At 38.7% G+C, this 24049-nt stretch overlaps 2 protein-coding genes across 4 annotated transcripts in view; both read right to left on the reverse strand.

The window, feature by feature from the left end:
* The window catches only part of DRC1 (dynein regulatory complex subunit 1), a 37015-nt gene extending 33234 nt beyond the window's left edge, over window positions 1-3781 (reverse strand). The window contains exon 1 of one of the 2 annotated variants that reach the window (XM_077843819.1): window positions 3532-3781. In XM_077843819.1, the coding sequence (XP_077699945.1) occupies window positions 3532-3686 (155 nt within the window). In that variant the 5' untranslated portion in view covers window positions 3687-3781. The remainder of the gene's footprint in view (window positions 1-3531) is intronic. The other variant, XM_077843820.1, reaches the window with a different exon arrangement.
* Window positions 3782-8723: 4942 nt separating this feature from the next.
* SELENOI (selenoprotein I) overlaps window positions 8724-24049 on the reverse strand; it is a 43019-nt gene continuing 27693 nt past the window's right edge. The window contains exons 7-10 of one of the 2 annotated variants that reach the window (XM_077843856.1): window positions 20703-20751; window positions 19156-19336; window positions 17945-18127; window positions 8724-15493 (exon numbers count right to left, since the gene is read on the reverse strand). In XM_077843856.1, coding sequence (XP_077699982.1) covers window positions 15395-15493; window positions 17945-18127; window positions 19156-19336; window positions 20703-20751 — 512 coding nt within the window. In that variant the 3' untranslated portion in view covers window positions 8724-15394. The remainder of the gene's footprint in view (window positions 15494-17944; window positions 18128-19155; window positions 19337-20702; window positions 20752-24049) is intronic. The other variant, XM_077843857.1, reaches the window with a different exon arrangement.

A 24049-nucleotide genomic window follows, 5' to 3' on the forward strand; every position in this document is an offset into this window, starting at 1 on the left:
CTGTTGTCTTTTCTCCTACATAGTATCAAGTTCCTCTAAGTTGCTTTTTTCTGTGTTTTTACCTTGATGTCTACCTTTCATGATAAAGATTTTCCTCTGACATCTAGAAATCCTTGGCTACCTTGTCACCACAAGACAGAAAAGCTGAAGGAAGCTTGTAACTTGACAACAGTGAACTTTAGTCCAGGACTATCTACTTGGTCCACCTGGTGGGCAAATCTGGATGTCACTGCCTGCAAGTCCCTCCGTGAGGGCTGGTCCGCTTTTCCAGAGAGACTTCAATCTCCTGCCTGTGTTGTGAAGCTCCAGCCTGCCCATATCCCAAAGAGGGGAGAGGGACTGCACGGTCTCAGCTGCAGTGTGTACAGGGTCACAGAATCCTTGCTCTTAGTACTGTGCTCTTGCCTCATCTCTGTCCAGCGTCCCTCAAAACGTAGATCCTCCAGTCTCCTTCCTCCAAACCTCCAGTCTTTTGCGCAAGGTCGAAAAGAGGTTCCTGGCATCCAATGATTTTTTTTCTAAACTATTTCCCTGATTTTGGTCCCCTTCCTCGCCTCTACCTCTACTTGAACCTGAAGCTTCCGATTTCCTGGTCTTTTGAGGATTTACTGCAGGGTAAATCAAGAGGGCTTTCAGCTTTCCTCACTACTAGTTTATATTTCCATAGCCTTGAATCTGTGAAACCATTTGCCATCTGTCCTTATGCTTCCCAGCTTCCAAAATGTTGTTGCTGTTGAGTTCCTTCTGTTTTGCTTGACTTTGTGGATTTATGTCTTTTTTATTTAATCCCTTTAAATGTCATGCTAATGGGGTTTTGATAGAGATCCAAGATAAATGTATATGCTCCATCTGCCATCCTTACTCCGGAGTCCCATCTCTCAGGAATTTCAAACTTCAACTGAGACAGTAGAGACTGTGATTTTCAGGAGCTGTAGCCTATCAATACTGGTCTCTTATTTTTATATTACATTTGATTCTATTAATAGCTTCTTCCCTAAAACTATACCTCGATGGCACCCTGAAGCCCAAGGAATTAGGGCTGTGGGCACCAGAGGCAATCAAGGAGTCTACAGCTAATTTCAAAATGACCTAGTGGACTAAAATAGGTCTGCTTTTTATTACCAACCTGTGTCAGCAACAATACAAGGTCAGTGATAAAACCCTCCTTTCTGAAAAATCTTCCATTAATCTAAGTTCTAAACAATTTCTGCAGTTACTGTTGATTTTTAAATAACATGTACGGGGCGCCTGGCTGGCTCAGGCAGGAAAGCAAGCGACTCTTGATCTCAGGGTTGTAATCTTGAGCCCTGCAGTAGGTGTAGAGATTACTTTTTTTTAAAATCATATATATATGTATATATATTTATTTATTTATTTAGTGTGTATACACACACACACACACACATATATAGACTTCAGTATAGAACCTTTCTATATATTATCTTTTAACTAATGAGGTTCATTCAGAGAACAAGGAGAATATAGTTGGCTGTGTGCATGTGTTTTGAGATTACATTAGAGATGGTTCCAAATGGTCCCAGCTCACTTAGGCACAGCGCACATCCCCAACCCCCAAGAGGGATCTGACATAAACAACAGCCCAGCTATTGAAAACATGAAGAAGCTGAACTTGGGTTAGTTCAGTTCTGTCATTCTGCATGCATTCATTCTCTAAACCTCGAGGAATTCTTTTGGAAACACTTCTTCATGTTTTTCTTCCTCCCCCTCCTCCAAATACTTTAACGTAATTAAAAGGTATTGATCCATTTGTTTTCTTGTTTCAAATCAGAAATTTTACTTTTATTTTAAAATTTTTTTCACTGTCCTGGTTATATAAACAAAGTTCAATCAAAGAAAACATTCACTGTCTGCTTTCCTTTTCAGGCTTTTTTTTTTTTTTAATCCCCTGCTCCAGGTGTTAAACTCATTAGGTACACCACTGCACCTCACATATTCGTTTTCTCACCAGCACCACCAGCCATTCCATGTGGTCTTTATGTCATGGAGACAACCCTTTGTCAGCGATTCCTTTTCTGTTTCTAATTCCTTTTCTGAGCTCTCTTCTCATCTCTTTTTATCCTTTTTTCCAGAGTAAATTCAATCCATTCCCATGGTTTTAAATACAATCATAATGCTGTTGACCTCTCTAATCTAGAATTGTCTTCTGAGTTGAAGACCCATGTCCAATTGCCTAATGGACATCTCGGTTTTAAAGTCTTCCAAAATCCAATTTCACTGAATATGTCCAAAGCCAAACTCTTGATTTCCAAATCCTCCTGACTTACTTCCCCCATCACCATCTTTATCATTTCAATGCAAGGCACTACCATCTACTCAGCTGTTCAAGCCATTCTTGCTTTTTCCCTGTCTTTGACTAGCATATCTAAAATCAGTAAATCCAGTCAGTTTAAGCTGTAAAGCATTTCTTGACTACATCTGCTTTCTCTCCAAACCCACCAGACCAACTTCATCCCTCACAGAACCAATGCAACTGCTTCCTAACTGTCCTCTTCAATTATACTTCTGGCTTCTGCAAACCAATCCCTCAGACAGCAATCAGAGTGATCTTAACATACTTAGAAATTTGAGAAATTCCCACATTAAGTTGTTGGTGAGTGGGTAAGAGTTATCATGGGAGGGAAGGCCAAGTGGACATCTTTATTTTTTTTTTTTAATTTTTATTTATTTACTTATGATAGTCACAGAGAGAGAGAGAGGCAGAGACACAGGCAGAGGGAGAAGCAGGCTCCATGCACCGGGAGCCTGATATGGGATTCGATCCCGGGTCTCCAGGATCACGCCCTGGGCCAAAGGCAGGCGCTAAACAACTGTGCCACCCAGGGATCCCTTAAAATGAAGTTTTATTGGAACACAGCCATACCACTCTGTGATCTAATGGCCAGCAAACAAGAAGTCACCATCTTGGTAGGATAGGTGACCCTGGCTAGCAGGACAGGGTACAAGTGCTCTTACACAGTGAGGGTGTTCAGGAATTCAGAAGATCATGCAGGTGCCTCTTAGAATCCTCTTGTGACAGCCCACTGTGCCTATGAGTAGACAGGTGCAACAACCCTGTCCTGAGAAGGGTATGATTATCAGGCACAGACCCTTCAGGAATGAGGGTTTGTGTCATACAACCAGATAAGCTATTGAGACCAGCAGAAGTGACAGCTGAGGTCCACTCCAGAAATGCTTGTGGAAGGCAGGCAGGTGGGGATGGGAAGGAGGAAAGAAAGACCTCTGAGAGGAGGTCACGGGTGGCCTGTGTCTGCAGTCCATTGCTCGCAGTGCATGGCACAGCAGGCTTTCAATAAATTTTTAAAAACTTCCTGCTGCAGAGACTATTATTTCCGTCTTTGACTCCACAAGTGTATTGAATGTGTTCATATCCCATACTTTGGTTGAACCTTCCGGAAGAAGTTTTTCCTAGCTCACCGCCTATCTTTGCGCTCACACGTGGGCCCCGCCCGCCCCGGGAAGGCGCCCGCCTGGTCCCCGCCTCCGCTGCCGACCGCCCGGACCCCCGCTCACCGCCTCCGGGCTTCCAGTCGCGCCGCGATGCGGAGGCGCCGGGCCTGGATCCGCTCCTGAGGGTTGTCAGAGTATATGGACGGCCCGAGAATCGGGGTGGACAAGTCTTCCTCCTCCTTCTCCTCCAGAACCCCCAGAGATCCCGGCGGATTCATGGCAGGTGCCTCCCGCCCCAGGCCCGCGGCGCCTGGACCACCGCCGGACCTCGGCCCCGTTGCTAGCAACAAGTCGTCGCCAGGGAAAAGCGGGCACCTGACCCGCAGCTGGAGCGCGCGCGAACAGCTCCCAGGCCACGCCCACCTGAGGCTGCACGCCCCCCTGGGTTCTGTATTCTTCTCCCGGAGAGAGAACGGGACTTAGGCTCTACCTTAGTGGGGTGAAAATTACATCAGTTTCGTTCAGCACTGTACAAATAGCGCCGAGCATAATGCCTAATATGTAGTAAGTGCTCAACTAGTGTTTGCTGAAAGAAGTGTACACAGATGTATATGTATGCTCGCTGTAGTTATTTATAATGTTAAAACACTAGTATGACCCTGAAATCCATCAATAGGGGAACTGATAGGAACGCCTGGGTGGCTCCGTGGTTGAGCATGCCTTTGGCTCAGATCGTGATCCCGCGGTCCTGGGATCCAACCCCACATCAGGTTCCTCGCAGGGAGCCTGCTTCTCCCTCTGCCTGTGTTTCTGCCTCTCTTCTGTGTCTCTCATGAATAAATAAAATCTTTTTTAAAAAAATGGGATTGATAAAGCTTTCACGGGATGGATAACAATGTAGCTACTAAGAATGGGTCTGACCTACAAAGACCTAAAGATGTATGAAATGAGGAAGAAAGGATGTAACACAAATGTGTAGAATGTGATCCAAGTTCTATTTGAAATATATCTAGTACATATGGTCAAAAAATGAGCACAAAGCAAGGCCAATCAAAGAAGTTACTGCCTGTGTTCTCTTCTAGGAGCTTTATGGTTTCAGATCTCATATTTAGAGAGATGTTCCCCAACATCGTTTGAAAAGACTTTTTTCTCATTGATATTCTTTCCCGCTTTGTTGAAGATTGACCATATAGTTGTGTGAGTTCATTTCTGGATTTTCTATCCTGTTCCACTGACCTATGTGTCTGTTTTTGTGCCAGTACCATACTGTTTTGATCAGCTTTTAATTATAACTTGTAAGTCTGGAATTGTGATGCCTCCAGTTTTGCTTTTCCTTTGCAAGGTGGCTTTGGCTATTTGGGGTCTTTTGTAGTTCCATACAAATTTTAGGATTGTTCTAGTTCTGGAAAAATGCTGTTGGTATTTTGAAAGGGATAGCAATAAATGTGTAGATTGCTGTGGGTAATACAGACATTTAATTATTTGTTCTTTCAACCCATGAGCATGTAATGTCTTTCCATTTCTTTGTTTCATCTTCTATTTCTTTCATCAGTGTTTTAAAGTTTTCAGAGTACAGATCTTTTACATCTTCGGTTAGGCTTATTCCTAGGTGTCTTATTGGTTTTGGTACAACTATAAATGAGATTGAATCCTTTCTGCTGCTTCATCATTGGTGTATAGAAATACAACAGATTTCTGGGGTGCCTGGGTGGTTCAGTCAGTTAAACATTCAATCTTGATTTTGGTTCAGGTCATGATCTCAGGTTGTGAGATCAAGCCCCATGTCAGGATCTACACTGGGCATGGAGCCTGCTTAAGATTCATTCTCTCCCATTCCCTCTGCCTCTACTCCCACTCTCAAAAAAAAAAAAAAAAAAAAAAAAAGAGAGAGAGAAAAGAGAAAAGAAATATAACAGATTTATGTACATTGATTTTGTAGCCTGTGTGTTGTATGCAAGTATTGAATCATTATATTGTACACCTGAAACTAATAATACACATGATAACTGATTGGCATTTATTTTTTTCCTTTTTTTAATAATAAATTTATTTTTTATTGGTATTCAATTTGCCAACATACACTGATTGGCATTTTTTTTTAAATTTTTATTTATTTATGATAGTCACAGAGAGAGAGAGAGGCAGAGACACAGGCAGAGGGAGAAGCAGGCTCCATGCACCGGGAGCCTGATGTGGGATTCGATCCCAGGTCTCCAGGATCACGCCCTGGGCCAAAGGCAGGCGCCAAACCGCTGCGCCACCCAGGGATCCCCCACTGATTGGCATTTAAATAAAAAAACAAAAAACAAAAGGGATACATACATCCTGATGTTTTAGCAGCATTATCTACAATAGCCATATTATGGAAACAGCCCAAGTGTCTGTCCCATCTACTGATGAATGGATAAAGATGTGATTTATACACACACACATACACAATGAAATATTGCCATTTGCAATGACATGGATGGACCTCGAGCGTACTATGTCAGAAAGACAAATACCATATGACTTCACTCATATGTGGAATTTAAAAAACACAAACAAGTAAAGGTGGGAAAGAGAGAGAGGCAAACCAAGAAACAAACTCTTAACTATAGAGAACAAACTGACGGTTACCAGAGGGGAGAGGGGAGGGTGAAATAGGTGATGGGGATTAAGGAAGGCACCGTGATGAGCACCGTGTTGTATGAAGTATTGAATCATATTGTACACTGCGTGTCAACTAACTGGAATTCAAACTGAAAACCTGGGTGAAAGAATTAAAATGTAGAAATTATTTACCCAAATTTACACTGCTTTAGTAAAGTTTTGATTTGAAAAAAAAAAAGAACACAAAGTAGTTGATATCTCTGGGCGTGGATCTATGGGTCACTTTTATTTTCTATTCTAAAAACACTTTACAAATAACACAAATCACTTTTGATGTAATAAAAAAAAGTTTATTATTTTTTTAAAGAGTGGTGACAGGTACCTGAGAAGATGGCAGCAGGCAAATGTCACAGGTGAGAGAGATTTGGAGGAGGGTTGTAGGCGTAGGTCCACTTTGATGATTCACAAGCATCCAGAGTCTGGTCCTCACTGGTAGGCAATACTCCAAAAGCAGAGCTGCTTTTGAGAATGGACTTACACTAATAAGCTCATGAGAGAAAAAGAGGATACCTACTTTGAGCAGGAAACTATAATTGACACACAAGCACATGTATTTATGACCTGTGACCAGCACCTGGTGGCTGATCTACAAAGGGAATCAAACTATAATCGGCAAGTTTCTTGCTGTTGTACGATTGATGGTAATGATCTTAGGGGCCCACAGTGGATATAACTTGCCCCAAAAAGGGTAGGTGGAGTCCTTTCACCCCATCCCTGGGTAAGTTTGGGATGGTAAATGCAAACCCCTCTGAATATATGGGCTTCCTTTGCTATACTACAGGCTTGCCATCTACCTTCTAAGTATATAGTCTTTTTCCAGAAAAATGATACATTGACTTGATTTTAGTATACTAAGTCAAGTCACATACTTAATTCCACATCCATAAGATTACACCATATCATCAAATTGGGGCTTGGGAATTCATCAAACATTTACATAATTTCCTGGCGTATTCCTGTCTTCCAATTTGTGTGAATTTTATCAATAGAGTCTCAGAAAGCAATCTTGTTTTATTCATTTCAAGGTATTTTTAGAACTGCCCCACCTATCATCTTCATGTATTGATTACCAAAGGTACAAAGGATGGAACAGGGAAGAAAGAAGTCATGAGTAGGTCATAGGCTTAGGGAAAAGTTCAAAGGTAAAAAAGCAGAATTAGTTATTAGTAGAAACCAAGCACTTAATTAGACCACTCACTGTGCTAAATACCTCCACGCATCATTCATAGCACATGTGCATGACTGCAGTAATATTACTAACCCCATCTTACAGGTGAAAAAACTGAGGCTCAGGAAAAGAAAAAAAAAGTAACTTGCCCTGGGTTGAAGCTGGCCAGGCTGAACATGACTGCGAACAGTCATGGCATTAAAAGCTTGAGAAACTTTCAGAATGAAAGCAAAAAGAAAAATGGAAAGAGCTGATAGTAAGTTTTCTTTCAGGAAATTTGTGAACAGGTTAAAACGATGAAAGTAGGAAGAAGAGTGAGACACTTTGGAAGCAGACTAAGTTTGGGCAGACCCAAGCTGCTTACCTAGTTTGTGCCCTGCTATGCTATCAGGTGCTCGCTGGCTGTTGGAGGTTTGTAGATAGAAGGGCAGGGATAACTGCTGGGGCAGCCAAGAGGCTGGAAGGGGGAGGGGCAGGGGATTATGAACACACTGCTAGAGAACGAGCCTGGGTTAAAATAGAGAATAGGGATCCCTGGGTGGTGCAGCGGTTTGGCGCCTGCCTTTGGCCCAGGGCGCGATCCCGGAGACCCGGGATCAAATCCCACATCGGGCTCCCGGTGCATGGAGCCTGCTTCTCCCTCTGCCTGTGTCTCTGCCTCTCTCTCTCTCTGTGTGTGTGTGACTATCATAAATAATTAAAGAAAAAAAAATTTAAAAAAAATAGAGAACATCGTCCCCTCACCGTCTTCAAACCTATTACAGAAAAAAAAATTTAAATGCCTGCTTTCAGATATGATAGATCAATTCTGATGTAAAAGACAGGAAATATTCTCAGAAGCAATGTTAGCAAATATGAGGTTTTTCAATAAAGCTTATGATTTATATGCTAAAGATTAAGTGTATTAATAAGTGTGGGTCATTAGGTTCTTATGGAATTAGCCTGGAAAATTAACACTTTTCTCTACAAAAATGTTTTTAGGTATGAGACAACCATCTTACAAACTGTGTGACCCAGTTATTATTATATACTGCCCAGTACCCAAAGTCAAGAGCAAGACACCATGAACAACTAACTGTTAACTGCCACCTGCCTAGTACTTTGCTTTCTGAAACAAGTCACAGGATTACAGAAAACCCAAAAGCAAGCCAGCTGGTCATTCTTTTTTTTAAGATTTTATTTACTTAATTGAGAGAGAGCATGCACATGTGGGCAGAAGGGCAGAGGGAAAGTGAAAAGCAGACTCCCCACTGAGAAGGTTGCCTCCACCCACACAGGGATCAGGATCTGAGCTGAAGGCAGACACTCAACTGAGCCACCCTGGTGCCCCTGGGCTGACTATTGTTTAAACAAACAAAACAAAAAATCATTTAATGTTTTGCTCTAAAATAATCCAGGACTCTGAGACAAGTGGCTGGATGTTCTTTTTCTGCCCATAGCTCCCTCCCCTCTTAAACCTACCAAGGAAAAAACAAAGACAACAATCTGAAAACAGTTAAAAGGATTTAAAAATTATTTACTCTTTACTTTTATTACAATAAATATTTATCAATAATAGAATTAAACAATTTTAAATTAAAACCTACTGCATTACTTTTGAGGTTCACAGCAGCAGAAATAAACATAAATCCAGTTGAAAGGGCAAGGCTTCCAGAATCCAGTGGCAAGAAACAGTCAGATCTTGATTATCTGGGCTAGCAATAGGGCACAGTAATACCAATGATGCAAAAGTAACATTGAAATGCATAGTTGTAATCTGTGCATCAAATCATCTAAGGCTTCACAACACTGCAGCTAAGGAATTTAAGCGAGTAATGAAGCCCCGTTTCTGCAAGGGCTAGACTTCTTCCCCCATCAAGCCCCTGAGCACAACTGTTCCCAGAGCTGCCTTCGGGCCAGGAATGGGCCCCATCATCATTCAGAGCCAGAAGCCTCAAACCTGGTGGAAGCAGCTATCCTTCTCACTCACAATTCCTGGTGAAAGGGAAACAGAAAGTGACATATTTCAAGGGCCTTCCTTGGGGATTGAGATGAACTGCAAATAGGAAAGAGTATGGGGCTCCAGCTAAGGTAGAGGCTTCACAGAGTTATGGGCTACATGCTAGGTCAACAAGAAGAGAACAATCTAATGATGGCTTACCATTCTGCAGATAATCAAGAGTAGACTGCATGTATATATGAATGTACCATACGTATAATGCAGAAAATATGTGTACATATTAAATATGTATATACACGCACGGCACACATAACCAGATAAAAATAAATGCTATATTATTTACTATGAACACAACAAGTTCTAGACAGACCAATTATGAATATGCTCAATTAAACTACTTGAAAGAGAAAAGAAACAATTTTGTGCTCCCCTTTATCTTCTACTTTAATATATTCTAGTTGTTGCAAACACATTCCAGTTGCTTAAGTGGTATTGTTTCTAGGTACCTGAGAAGGGAGTCATCCTTTTGTTTCAGAATACTACAGAAAGCAAACTACAACAGGTCCAAGCCACACAACTTAGTAATTGATTTTGCTGTGATTCCTGTCAGTTTCTCTTGGAATAAAGCCTTACTCAGAAAAGTCTCAACTTTTTTTCCTACAGGCAGCTACAAATTTAACCTACCACGTTGGATGGGAGGAGCAGGGAAGAAGGTCGGCAGTAGGGAGTCTGCACCTGGGCAATCATTCACTGTGTCCCCACTACCCAGAGGTAATGCTACTTTTAAAAGAACAATTGAAATTTGGAGTTTAATACTGAAGTCTGCTTTCTTGGCACATTCTGGAACAAGCAAATCATTCATTACACATAGCTGGGACTTTGTCTCTTAAAAGCCAATGGGTAAGTTATCTAAACAAAATAACCTACAATGTTAATATTGTGGGCAGATTTATTAGCAGTTGTTAAAGTCTGATGCTGTATGATACTAGTAATTCAAACAGATTTAAAGCGCAACATGCAGAGATCTTGCAAAATGAAAACTCCCATTAACAGGTTAGTAGCATCAAATACTAACTAAGCATGTTCCAAGTAAGGTCAAGAAATTACTCTTTAGAGATAAAAGTGCTTATCAAGAATATCAGAATACAGAACTCATGGCAAATTGTGTATGTTTTAATAAAAAAAAATGAATTCTAATCTGATTACCTATAGAAACTGCTCAAGAGAAGACTTTAGCCAAAGAGTCATAAGGCATCACCAGCATTTAGCCATTCCTGGTATTGTTTTGTTTTGTTTTAAGTAATCTTTATACCCAACATGGGGCTCAAACTCACAATCATGAGAACAAGGGTCACACACTCTACCAACTGAGCTAGCCAGGCTCTGCTAGTCCCAATATCTTTAATACTGTCTCTAAGTCCCATGTAGTGTTAGGTACTATATGGCCATGATCCAATTCACAAGCTTTAAAAACAGCACCACTCTGATTTAACCTACTTTTCTAAAAATGATTCTGCGAAGAGTAAAACAATGTGAACGGTCTGTAGAAGACCAAACAATCCTGTTATGCCCAAATGGGCTTTCCTACAGAAGTTAAGTCCTTGTTAAAATATTCGAAAATCAGTCCAAGTGCCACCTTTCCACTTCTGGGAACCTGGCCTTTCTGACCAAATGCAATGCAGCCCCCTCACTCAGGCCACCTGTGAGAGGGGTTATAAACGGCAGAACATCTTTTGCTTCCCTAAATATTAGCTCATTTAAGATCTAAGAGCAGGACCCTGCTTCAAAACAACCCCCCCCCCCAAATCAGCTAGATTACTACCTCTTGCACATTTGTTTATTAAACAGCAAAGCATACTACTGGCATGTGGGTTAAAAAGTTAGGTTATGTTTATTTTGCACTGTGAGAAACACTGCAGTGAATTATCCAATAAATCCCAGTCCTGTGGCTCCACACAAAGAAGAAGGTAACATGTCACCACTTTCTCTGGAAAGGCTATACAACCATGATTTACCATATACCCTGATTACTGCCTGCCAATATTATCAGTCATCTGTACCATTGTCAAAGATGAAAAGTAAAATATACAAATCACGCGGCTTACATAATTAATAAAGGAAAAAATCAGAAATTTACTTAAGCTTCCTAAAATGTACAGAGCATCATCACACTTTCAAGTTTCACAGTGATTAGTTTAACACTGTTTTACTGTTAAAACTGTCACTTAAAATGTACATGTCAAAGTGCTTCAAATGCAGCATACTAATTAAAACTCCTTCTGGAAGGTTCTATACTGGCAGCTAACTTAGGAAGGTTATTCACCCACAGGGTGCTCAAGAAAGGGCATGCTGCCTTACAAAGACACCTCATAGGACAAAGAAAATTCTAATCCAACTTCAGAAATCTCCTATAGAGCATTCAATTGAGTCCAGAACTGAGGTCTAGATAAAGGCCACTCTGAACACAGGAATCAACACAACCAAAAACTTCTGTAATTGTTTTTGGCTTTTTTGGGGACCCGAAGTCAAAGGTTCTAGCCCATCGGGTTTACTCTGTTCCCTCCGGCATGTTCCCAGTCCTAAGGCAATCAAGGAGATCGGAATGTGGCAGATCTAGGTGCTGCAAATCAAGTGGGAGTCTCTTGTAGGTGGTAGCAAATCAAAAGGGAGGACAGGTGAAGGATAAAAAGGAAGAGTTACACATAGGCTTCTAGTTAAAATATAAAGTGGAAAAGGGGCCTTTGATTCAAATACCTTCAGTTTCTCTCTTTATTTTCCACACGTCACAGAATCAAAGTCTACTTTGGAAGCAAGGTACATTCCAAATGTTTTTCGACTACAAAATAAATTCTTTAAAAATTGAACACTTAGGAAACTTTCAAATTTACATTTGAAATTTTGAAGTTAGTGGAAGAATGATCATTTAAATTGTGACAATTTAAAATGTTGCACTGTATGTACTAGGATCATTGGGCACGACAGGCATTGTGCATTAGGTGATCCCTTCTCCATCAGGGGGATCCTACACCTGCTTTTTCTTTTGCATATTCCCCCAAAGCCCAGACTCCTGGTCATGATTAATACTCTCTTGGTACCTATTTAGAATTTGGGCAACTCTAGACATATACTCCTCTTCCCCATACCTCTGTATTAAAATAAATGACACATTGGTCATAGTACTAGAACATTCTAGACCATAATCATCATGGAGCTTTTTTAAAATTAGAATTCATTAAAAGTATTTAAGCATGATATTATTAAAATGCCAAGGACTAGCTTTTTATTTGGAAGTTAATCGCTCTATTATCCTTGAGACTAAAACTCATGAACTACATCTATTATGTATAAATGGAGGAATGGCAGTGTAAACTGTGATAATTTTAAAATGTGCAATGCACTAAAGATCATGAATGTTAATAAGGGATCAGAAAGGCAGCAATAACATACTCTATCCAGGTATTTTAAGGACTTTTCTATCCCATGCCCCCCTCAAATATAGGGGAATTATGTTTTGACAAGCATGAAAGAACATTTTTCATATACCATAACCTGACAAGAAACTTCTCACAGGTCTAGGTAACTTTGGTCAGCAGAAACACAAAGCAAACCTCTGGCCTGGCTAAGGCACTCTATTCTGAAATGTACTGAAAACATGCACGACCAACCATGCCACTGCTCCCCTTAAAGGCAGCTCAGTGTTGGGAGAAAGGCTGGGGAGGTAAACTCACCCCAAAATATCATGCATAAGCCTGAAATATCTTTTATGCTTTGGAAATGTTATGATAATTGGCTTGACACAAATTCACACAGAGCTATTTGCAATTAAGTCCTGCTTCAGCTGCAATATCACTACACAACAAATGGGGGCTTTTAAGATGCCCTTCAAGATGGCAGACTAACCTAAGAAAAAGTCAGCAGTCCACTGAAGATTTACAAGTCCACAGTATTCTGAAACAGTTATTCACTCAGTTTCACTCTCACCTTGTTGACAGCCACCTTTCATCTAACAGTGTCAATTAAACTATGGCATAATTTTTACTATAGAGAAATAGGTCATGAAGTACAGGCACAAAATAATTTCAAATAAACTTGATGCAACAGAAAAAGAACAGAAAGACACTTTGAGGTAAAATCGCCCCAGAAGTACAGAACATGACCCTATGTTGGAAGGTTTTGTTTTGTTTTGTTAACTATACTGTACAAGGTGAAGAAAGCCTGCAGTCTAAATCAGTCATTTTATAAATATTTTGCAGTTCTTTTCTTATATAACACAGATTAATCTCATTCTTGTGTACAAGGCCAACAAAAAGGTAAAATGATTAGCTGAGAAACCTTAGAACAAAGCTTTGTTCCTAGCCCAAATTACCACTTGATCCAGCTCAATTTTACAGATGACAAAGAACAAGGTCTACAAAAAACAGAGTTACTGATACTAAATTTGCTCATTCTCTGACCTCCATGATGGGAATTTATTAACAAACATGGAATCACTACCCACATTTTCCAGCATGGATTTCTCACCATTTTCAGTCTCAGAAAAAAATCACCAAATATACCTCAATCTTTACGGACTGTTTTTAAAAATGAATACAGAACCATGAGTTAGCTCCTTGACTCAATTCTAGTAACCTGGATGACAATGATTAGGATTTACAAATTTAAAAACTGAAATATCAATTACATAGTTCTTTTTACAAAGCAGCAGACTGAAATTCAAAAAAGAATACATTGTAATTAAATTTAACGATGGTCACATTCATAGATAAATAATGGTTAAGAATTTAATTACATATCAACACAGTGGTGCCTATTTTATCCAAGTGCAATCCATCCAAAAAAAAAAGGGTTTAAGATACACTCTTCATTCGAGCACAAACTTCATTCAGTGGAAAATAAAAGAAAATCAGCAAGTAAATTTCACCACCACCAAACTGAATGGAGACAAAGTCAAAAAGAAATAAAATATCCACATTCATGAAAAGGTGTGATCTATAAAACCACCACACTGAAGTCAAAGGGATTTTTATGTTTGTCAGCAAACCTAAAAAGTTATCCCAAGTCATATTAAAGAGAGCAGGTACTCAGTAAGGCATATATATCAGAAATTTTTTTTAAGTGGGGAAGTGGGCAACTTAGGGAAGAAAGAATTTCTACCTCTTTATCCTATATGAAATAAAAAACACAGCACTCTCTCTTCCACAAAAAAGAGACGGACGGATGGATGGATGGAAGGAAGGAAAAAAGGGAGAAAGGATTAAAAAAAAAAAAAAGGACAAACTGAATCCGAAAATTAATTTCGTAGTGAGGTTCATAGCAGTAATTCATAGTGAGGCTCATGAGACTTCTAACTCCAAAGTAAATTTCTCTCCTAAGGAAGTTCACCTGTGTTCCCTACAAATAATTATCCTAAGACTGGGACTGTCACATGCATTCATATAATCAGAGTTTGCAGGCACCAAATCTCAGCAACTTGCAACTGAGGGGGAATACGCCATGTTTAAATGATGAACCATGTCAATGGGTGAGCTACAATTATGACCCACTCTCTACTAAGTCTCAATCGGATATTTTTCTTTAAAAGAAAATTAAGCCATTTATCAAGATCCCTCCCAAACAAAGAGAGCCAGAACACAAGAGAATCTAAATATATATACTAGCTCTCTTAGCACATGAGGACAAAAGGCATTTCCATGGGAAAGAGAAACCACTATTTGGCAACTGTACATTATAGTTCTGCAATCATTTGGCATCTCTTGCTAAAGGTGACTTGCTCTTATCTTTTCCCTATATTAGATTTGGGCTATTGATAACTTCCACTGCTAAAGACCTACTACTAAAGTAGTATCAAATATGAAAACATTTTGTGGTTTTCTTAATGTTACCAGTTTTCCTAAACCAATGTGGGGACTTTAAAAATAAAAACAAAGTATCTTTAACTCTGTATGAACCAAAACATTATAGACTCATGAAGCTAAAATCACTAGAAACATTTTGCTGGTCTAAAGTACATTATGCTAAACCAAAATGCAACATGGTTTTATAAAAATAAAATAAGTTGGGAGTTAGTAGGTCCAAAATTCCATAAATTCAGGTCATTTGTCTCACTCCTGCTGTCCAAGTACTATACACACTTCAGTTCCCAGGTCTGTTAAGCACATCAGTTTAGTTCAATGGTGATGGATGAAATATTTACAAGCATCTTATTTACAGTACTTTTTTTCTGTAGATTACAGGCCAATATTCTTTTCTTCCATTCCTAGTCAATCCGAGTTTGGTTTCCTCAATGAGAAGGGGTAAATCTGAAAATGGTTGCTCAGCTGCTTTACCTATAGAAAACCAGAACATGAGGCAGTGACAAACACATTCCTAATTATTTTTTAAAAGGACACAGAATTCACCCTCTGGAGACAACAATTTACTGACGGAACAAAACTCAGCAGAAATAATGAAGAAGTTTTTCTAGACTAAGATAGCTATAGAGCTAGATAGAAGGCTATAGAATTCTACAGAATACCAGAACTACCCTAGGAGGCTTAGGACTTAAATCTGAGTTTGCCTAACTCCAAAATCTAGTCTTTCCAGAGCCCTCTGGATCACACAGATTCACACCCAAATCCGCTGAAAAATTATAGGGTTAGTTGACTTAAAATATCTAATAGGTTAAATATTTACATATATAGACTCAATATTTAGCTGCTTATAGCATTTCTAGGTAATCATTCCTAATCTTAATGAAACAGTATAAAAATAGATCTGTACATTTTGAGAGACGTAGGCCATATTCGTTAAGGTATCCTTAGGGGGTAGGCAAGACCCTGATCATGTGTCAGTTATCAAACATCATTTATTTGATACTTCCTAGCTCTATTGCCACTATTTATATTGCAATAGTTCAAGTGAATGCTTTGTGTGGCTTAGCAAGTTTTACCTTCTGGCCAGAAGTCGCAGAAGTGGCAAGAGAGCACAAAGACAGACAAAAAAGATGTTCCTGGAATTTTTTTCCCCAATAACTTTTATGTATTTTCCAGGTTTTTAACAGTGAAAATGTACTCCTCTTATAATTAAAAAGAAAAAAAAATGTTTTGGTTTGGTTTAAGTAGTTTCCTAAAGATATGCTTCTGAATAATAAATTAACACAATTATAAAAGACATTTACAACTCTGTCCTACTTCATACATAAGATTGACGAAATAGGGATCCCTGGGTGGCGCAGCGGTTTGGCGCCTGCCTTTGGCCCAGGGCGCGATCCTGGAGACCCGGGATCGAATCCCACATCAGGCTCCCGGTGCATGGAGCCTGCTTCTCCCTCTGCCTGTGTCTCTGTGCCTCTCTCTCTCTCTGTGACTATCATAAATAAATAAAAATTAAAAAAAAAAAAAAGATTGACGAAATAAAAGATAAAAGCCTAAGAGTGTTGATATAAAATAAAGCATTTATGTTAAGGATGAACAAATAAAAACATAAAGAAAGGATTATGTCTTCCGGTCATAATCCACAGTTATTATGGATTTGTTTTTTCACCTATTGTATTCCAACAAATGTAGGTTACTTTGGGGAAAACCCTAAGGGAAGAAACCTAAGTTTAGCAACATATACATAGTATAAAGTAGTTATCAAGCATGACAGGTGCCCTCATTTAAAAAATATGTACGACAATATAGAAGACATTTTTTCCTCAAACTGAGTCCCAGAAGGGTTCCTTTCAAAACAAGCATCCCAAATAGAAGCATTTTAAGAACCACAAAAACATGAATACCCTTTTATATAACCCCACTGCTTCAAAACTACCCTCAGAAAATAAAGAAAAATATATTATTCCATATTGTTCACTCTAACTTGAACTTATAATGGTGCAAATTTGGAAACAACCTAAATGATTAAAATAACTGGGTTATAATTAAGTACACTGGGTAATTAAGTAATCTCCTTGATGGAATACTGTACAACAATTAAAAATCATTTTTATAAAACCATGCTAAAATATATAAAATAATTAGAAAAGAATGTTAAACTGTGAGGAAAAGAAAATAGGCTGCATGGTTCTGATTTTCATTTTATTATATCTAAATTAGTCCATTTGCCCTAAAACTAGTCTCTTGCTTTAGAAGAGAATATTAACGTTTTGCAAAATACTTCTTAAATCCATTGTCTTCTGTTATCTCTCTCTATAAAAGTGCCGCTAAAGCTAAAGAAGCAAATATGAAAATAGATCACCAACAAATGGGATTATTTGGTCCTCACATAATTGAAGGCATACAAGAGTTTACAATTCCATACACCAAGAAAACTGTTTACATTTCTACTTACTTAAAAACTAATTCCTCATAATTATCCAGGTTTTAAATTATTTGTAGATACTATAACATATTCATCAGAGAAACAATATCTGAAATTATGTACCTAGATATTACCTAAGCTTTATAGAGAATATCCCAATTTTTCCAGGTACTTTTTTTTTAAAGATTTATTTACTAGAGACAGAGAGAGAGAGAGAGAGAGAGAGAGAGACAGCACATAAGCAAGAGAGCATTAGCAGGGTGGAAGGCAGAGGGAGAGGGAGAAAGACTCCCTGTTGAGCAAGGAGGCATATGAGGGGCTTGAGCCCAGGACCCTGCGATCATGGCCTGAGCTGAAGGCAGACGCTTAACCCACTGAGCCAACCAGGTGCCCCTCTTCTGGCTACTTTAATAAGCAGCTTTCTTTTGAAATTTTCCCTCACCTCCTTTCCTACTACTTCTAAGAACTAAATGGAACCAATTTTGCTCTAGATTACTCACCACTTGTACTCCATAATGGATGTGGGCCAGAGTGAAAACAGCTGTTAAAGTATACAGGAGAATGCTCTCAACATAAGAGGATACTCCAAAGTTTACCACCAGGACAACCAAGAAAAGAGGGACCAGTAACCAATTCAAACTTGGGCACCGGGTACTGCTCATTTGACAAACAATCAGCTGACACTTGAAATTAGGAAAAAAAAAAATTAATTAGCAAAGCACTTCCAAAATTAGTCACTCCAACATTTAAAAAGCATTCAAATACTTTAGCCAACACAGTTACATATTATTAAATTCAGTAGTTCTAAACTGCTCAGGAGCTGAACTGAACCTTTGCCTCCACCTCCAAAACCATGGACCCTCAGAGTGTGTGTCAGAAGAGGCTGGAAGATAATTTAGTAAGGATGCTATACAAGGCATTTTTCCACTAGGTAACAGTTCAGATAAAAGAAACTTCTTCCAATTTTAAAATGCTATGATATCTGAAAAAAACTTTCAAAACAGCCTTTTTAATAGTTCCATACCACTAAATTTCTTCATGGTGATAAGGAAATGCTATGACCAATTCAGTCATATTGTCATATTAACACCTCAAGACCTCTCTGGTTCCCTTTACCTTCAATACCTTACTCAAATCGAGTTTTACTCCTTTAGAGATATTTTTTATACACTGTATTAATACTTTTAGATCTTTAAATCCTGTGAAATCAAGAGGAGTGATGCTATTGAACACATTACAGACATGGAAACAAGCTCAGTGATTAAGTTATAAAGTAAAAACTTACTAAGTTTTTAGAGTGAAAGCACAGTCTCCCTGGTTGTCAGAATCTTTCTCAACTCCTGACCTCTCCTACCTGTCTGCTGCTGTCTTGCTGGGTCATTGTACAGAAAGCATTTTTTTTTTAATGTTCTATTTATTACAAAGCTTTTACTCTGTTAATTTTAAAATCAGCTAATTTAAAAGTGTGTGCATGTATGTTTTCTCTCAAAAACTCCTTTCAGCCTCCCTAAATTAATCATTAGATCTGCAGCCATGTGAAAAAGGGAAAAATAATATTCAGCATGCTATATCCTTTGGGGTTATTATTCTTTCAGGTTTCTGACGTAAAATATCTTTAAATTAAAATCTGTTTAATATGTAACATTTCTCAAATTATCAAATTTTGCCATATATTCCTTATATTATTACTTTTAAAAGAAAAAAATCTTACTGTTATGTTGGCAAAGGCTGTTCCAACCATAAAGTAGAATACTCTAGGATGCAACTCTAAAATATCTGAAGGCGACTGAAGGATCCATGCTGTAGACAAAATGAATAGCAAACATGGAGAAAAAAAGGGAACCATAGCTTCATAGATTGAATTGTGTTTCAAGGTGTTATTTTTATAGCTTCTGAAAAAAAGAAAATCAAGTAATACAAAGAACATTATTACATATAAACTCACACTGCATTTGTAAATTTTGTAGTTTTCAAAGTATTTTCACACTTATTCTCTTACTTTATACTCACAATCATCCCATAGCACAAACAGTATCAGCATTACTTAACCCCATTTTGCAAACAGGCTAAGTGATGATGTGAGAATTTAAATTTACATAACTTGCTACCAAGTGGCAGGGCCAGGACTAGAATGGAAATCTTCTGACCCCTAGTCCCCTGTAATGTAAAAATGAATAAAACTTGATCTTTGTTCTGTGAGATTTATATTTGAAATGGGTAATAAAATGCACACAAAACACCACTAGGAAGTTCTACTACAATACAAAGGGACAGAGAACCCAAGAGTGGAAGACTCTGCACCGAGACTGCCCTGCCCATAGCATTCTAGGTGCCTCTGGCACACTCTCCCAATATGTCTGCCCATCTGAACAGAGCCCCAAATTCTAGTCTTGGTTCTGCCACTGATTACATGATCTTGCACAAGATATCGCCCTATCAAGACCTCATCCTTAGAAGACAAGGAGAAAATGTCTTAATCTTTAAGGCCTTCAGAGCTTTAAATGTTATGTTTTCTATGAATAACTGCCATAAATAGGGAAGATTCACAGAGCTTGGCTTGACAGATAGGATTCTGTAGGACAGATCTCAGAGCTGAAGGATGAAGTGGGAAGTATAAGTGTTTCAAGCAGAGGAAACAGTACCACAGGGAAGTGGGAGGAAAATTACCAAGGAGGGAAACACCAAAATACATTCAGGTCCTCTAAGTAAATTCAGTGTGGCAGCAAAGCTAGAGAAGTACAGATCAAGGAAATGAAACTCCACCCAGGAAACTCCTACCTAACCCCTGCCCCATTCCTCTGGCAGGAATTTTTATATAGTGCTACTTGGAAAGTCAGCACAGATCCAGGGTTTGGTCCGAAACTACACAAGTTCAGAAATTTTATTTTATGATCATGCTGACTAAACTTATACAGAATCAATTTATAAAAACTTATAATCGATTTCTAAAAAGAACATAAACTTATCAATATTCAACAGGAACACACTCCTTCCCCATTCACTCCACAAAAGAATGACAAACAGAAGACTGTCTGGTGAGCCAAAAACTATAACAAAAGAACCAGTAGTTTTGTGCTGTGGGTGAATTGACTCACAGCCGCTACTGTAGATACCTTAAATGATCCTAACCTCAATTCTAGGTTCAAAATACAGGTTTCATGACCTTTTCAAAATGTCCAAATGCCAAAAGTAAAACAGATCCTAAAATCCATCTAAGTAACAATTTTCACATTTCCCACCCAATTAAGAAATACTTACCTGAAAAAGTTTAATAAACTCATTGGAAGAGTCACACATAATGCACAACCTAAAAGGAAGAATATTTAAATTACTGTCAATTATTATTCGAGTGATTTTTAGAATTATCAAATACATACAAAATATTTAATACTTTTAGACAATAATTCGCAGGTTCAGGTTTACTTTTGTAATGAAATCAAATACACTTCTGAGCAATATTCACAACCAGAAGAGTGGTAGAACAGCTTGGTGATTCAGAGCGGAGGCTCAGCAGTTGAGACTGGGCTTGAATCTTGGTTGTACCTACAGTTATGTGATTTCAGGCAGATTAACTTTTCAGTGCCTCAATTTCTTCTTTTATAAAACAGAGACAATAGGATTGATCCCATAGGGTTTTGAGAATTAAATGAGTTACTACAAACAAAGACACCTGGAACAGTACCTAGGATGCAGTAAAAGGCACAAGTGTGAGTCACTGAAAGAGGTGATGATTAACGGCTTCTGTGGTTTCCCATTTCCACTTATTTTTATCTCCCTATTTTTAATTTTTCACCCATAAACATACACTAGTTCTTTCCCCTCAAACCTAAAAACAAGGACAGCCTTCCCAAGACACCCTCCTATTGCTTCTCCTGCCCTCGCTCTATGTATTATCTTACTCTGCTCTTCCCTATCACTCACCAGACCTTCCTGTGGCCTTCAGTTCCTTAATACTCAATCATTCTGCCTTCCCTCTGCAGAAACTATACTCTTGAATTTACCAAACTCTCCTAATGATCAAATTCAATATTCTTTCTTCACTCTTGACTTCTAAGTGAGATGATACTCCAATGACTCTCTACTAACTGCAATTCTTTCCTGCCTTTGGCTTTGTGATCCATTCCAGTGCTCTTGTTAGTTATCCAACCATTACATGTGCTGTCCTTTCCTGGCAACTCTGCCTCTTGCATATTCCTAACTGTGTATTCCACTGTGCTTCTATTCTCCCTCAGAGAATCCTGTCTTATAGCTTTAACTACAAGCTTCCTATAGGTGACTCCAAAATCTAGTAATGTACTCTTGGGCAAATCAGACAATCCCTCTGAGCTTCAAGATTCCACAGCCGTACAATGTGGATGGGTTAAATGACCTCCTAATGTCCCTTGCATTTTTAAAATTCTCGGATTCTACAAATTAAAGATGCAAATTCTCAATTTTTTTTTTCCTCTATCAAACTCCAAATCAACACCTGTGGCAAGTTTCTGGCTACTTCATTTGGATATTTTGCCATCACTCAACAGATTAGCCCTAGCTTGTCCACTCTAGACCTTCTCACCGACTAGGCTTGGCTTGGGGCGGGAAGGTGATGAATGCAGCTATGACCTTAAGAATCAAAGACAGAAAAGCATTCCTTCAAAACAATTCCTAAGACATTTTGCTAAAAACAGATGAAAAGACTGGAATCCACCAAACAGAAATCTCATCTGAAAAGACGAATTACTCTATTTCCAAGCCCAACTGCGACAAAGTTCCCCAAGTAGAAGACCTCTAAGAGAAAGGAAGAAGACAAGCTCATGTCCTCAGAAATTTTTTGCAGCTGACTCCATGTCAAGCTGCGAAGCACTGGTAGGGAGCCGGGGCTGAATTAATTAACCCAGAATCACTACAGCTCTGAGGTGTTGGTAAAAGGCTGACAGAAACTTGAAAAGATTTGCTACCAAGAGTATTTTTAGTTTAAAATACCTTGAAATAACTATCTTAAATACAGCAAGCATGCAGGAAGCCTGGGCTATATATAGGTTGCCAAAGAGACACACTGCATCTTCTATTTCTTCTCTAAATAGCACTTAATGTACTTTCCATATTGCAGGTTGCCTTCCAGATCACCGCAGTGAAGTGAATGTCATAATAAAGCAAGTCACATCATTTTTTTTTTTGGTTTCCCAGTGCATAAAAGTTATGTTTATACTATAATGTAGTCTACTAAGCATGCAATAGCATTATGTCTAAAAAATACTTTAACATATATTGTTTTATTCATTTGAGCGAGAGAGCATGCACGTGAGTGCCCACACAAGCAAGGCATGGAGGGGGGGGGAAGCAGATTCTCCACTGAGCAGGAAACCCAAAGCAGAGCTCGATCCCAGAACCCAAAGATCACAACCTGGGCCTAAGGTGGACACTTAACCATATAAGCCATCCAGGCACCCCTAAAAAATACTTTACTACTAAAAAATTCTAATCATCATCTGAGCTCTCAGCGAGTCATAATCTTTTTGCTGGTGGAAGGTCTTGCCTCGAGGTTGATGACTGCTGAAGGTGGGGGTGACTGTGGCAAGTTTTTAAAATAGAAAACAATGATGCTTTCCACATTGACTGACTCCTCCTTTCACCAACAATTTCTCTATAGTGTGCAGTGCTGGTTGATGGCATTTTATCCACAGTAGAATTTCTTTCAAAATAGGAGCCAATCCTCTCAAATGCTGCCGCTGCTTCACTCAACTCAATTTATGTAATATTCAAAATCCTGTGTTGTCATTCCAACCATCTTCACCAGTAGATTCTATCCCAAGAAAACCATTTTCTTTTTGATCCATAAGAAGTAACTCCTTGTCAAAAAAAAAGAAAAAAGAAAAAAGAAGTAACTCCTTGTCTCTTACAAAGTTATTATGAGATTGCAGCAATTCAGTCCCATCTTCAGATTCTTGCTGATAATTCTACTTCTCTTGCTATTTCTACCACAGCTAGTTATTTCCTCCACTGAAGGCTTAAATCCCTCAAAGTCATCCATAAAGGTTGGAATCCACTTCTTCCAAATTCCTGATAATGTTGATATTTTGACCTCTCCCCAGGAATCACGAATGTTCTTGTGGCACCTAGGAATGGTGAATCCTTTTCAGAAGGTTTTCAATTTACTTTGCCTAGTTCCATCAGAGGAATCACTTTCTATGGCAGCTATAGCTTTAAAGAAAAAAAAAGGTATTTATTTCTTTAATAATAAGACTTGAAAGTCGAAATTATTCTTCAATCTCCGGCAAAATGAATGCTGTGTTAACAGGCATGAAAACAACATTAATCTCATTGTACGTTGTCATCAGAGCTCTTGGGTGACTAGGTGCTTGCCAATTAGCAGTAGTATTTGAAAGAAATCCTTTTTTTCTGAGATCTCAATAGTGTGCTTAAAATATTCAGTAAACCATGCTATAAACAGATATACTATTAACCAGGCTTTGTTTTTCCATGTAGAGAGGACAGGCAGAGTAGATTCAGCAAATTCTTAAGGGCCCAAGGATTTTCAGAATAGCCAATGAGCACTGGCTTCAACCTTCAAGTCCCCAGCTGCATTAGCTCCTAACATGAGAGCCTGTCCTTTGAAGCTTTGAAGC

The sequence above is a fragment of the Canis aureus genome, chromosome 12, assembly GCF_053574225.1.
Source record: "Canis aureus isolate CA01 chromosome 12, VMU_Caureus_v.1.0, whole genome shotgun sequence".
NCBI classification, from domain to species: Eukaryota; Metazoa; Chordata; class Mammalia; order Carnivora; family Canidae; genus Canis; species Canis aureus.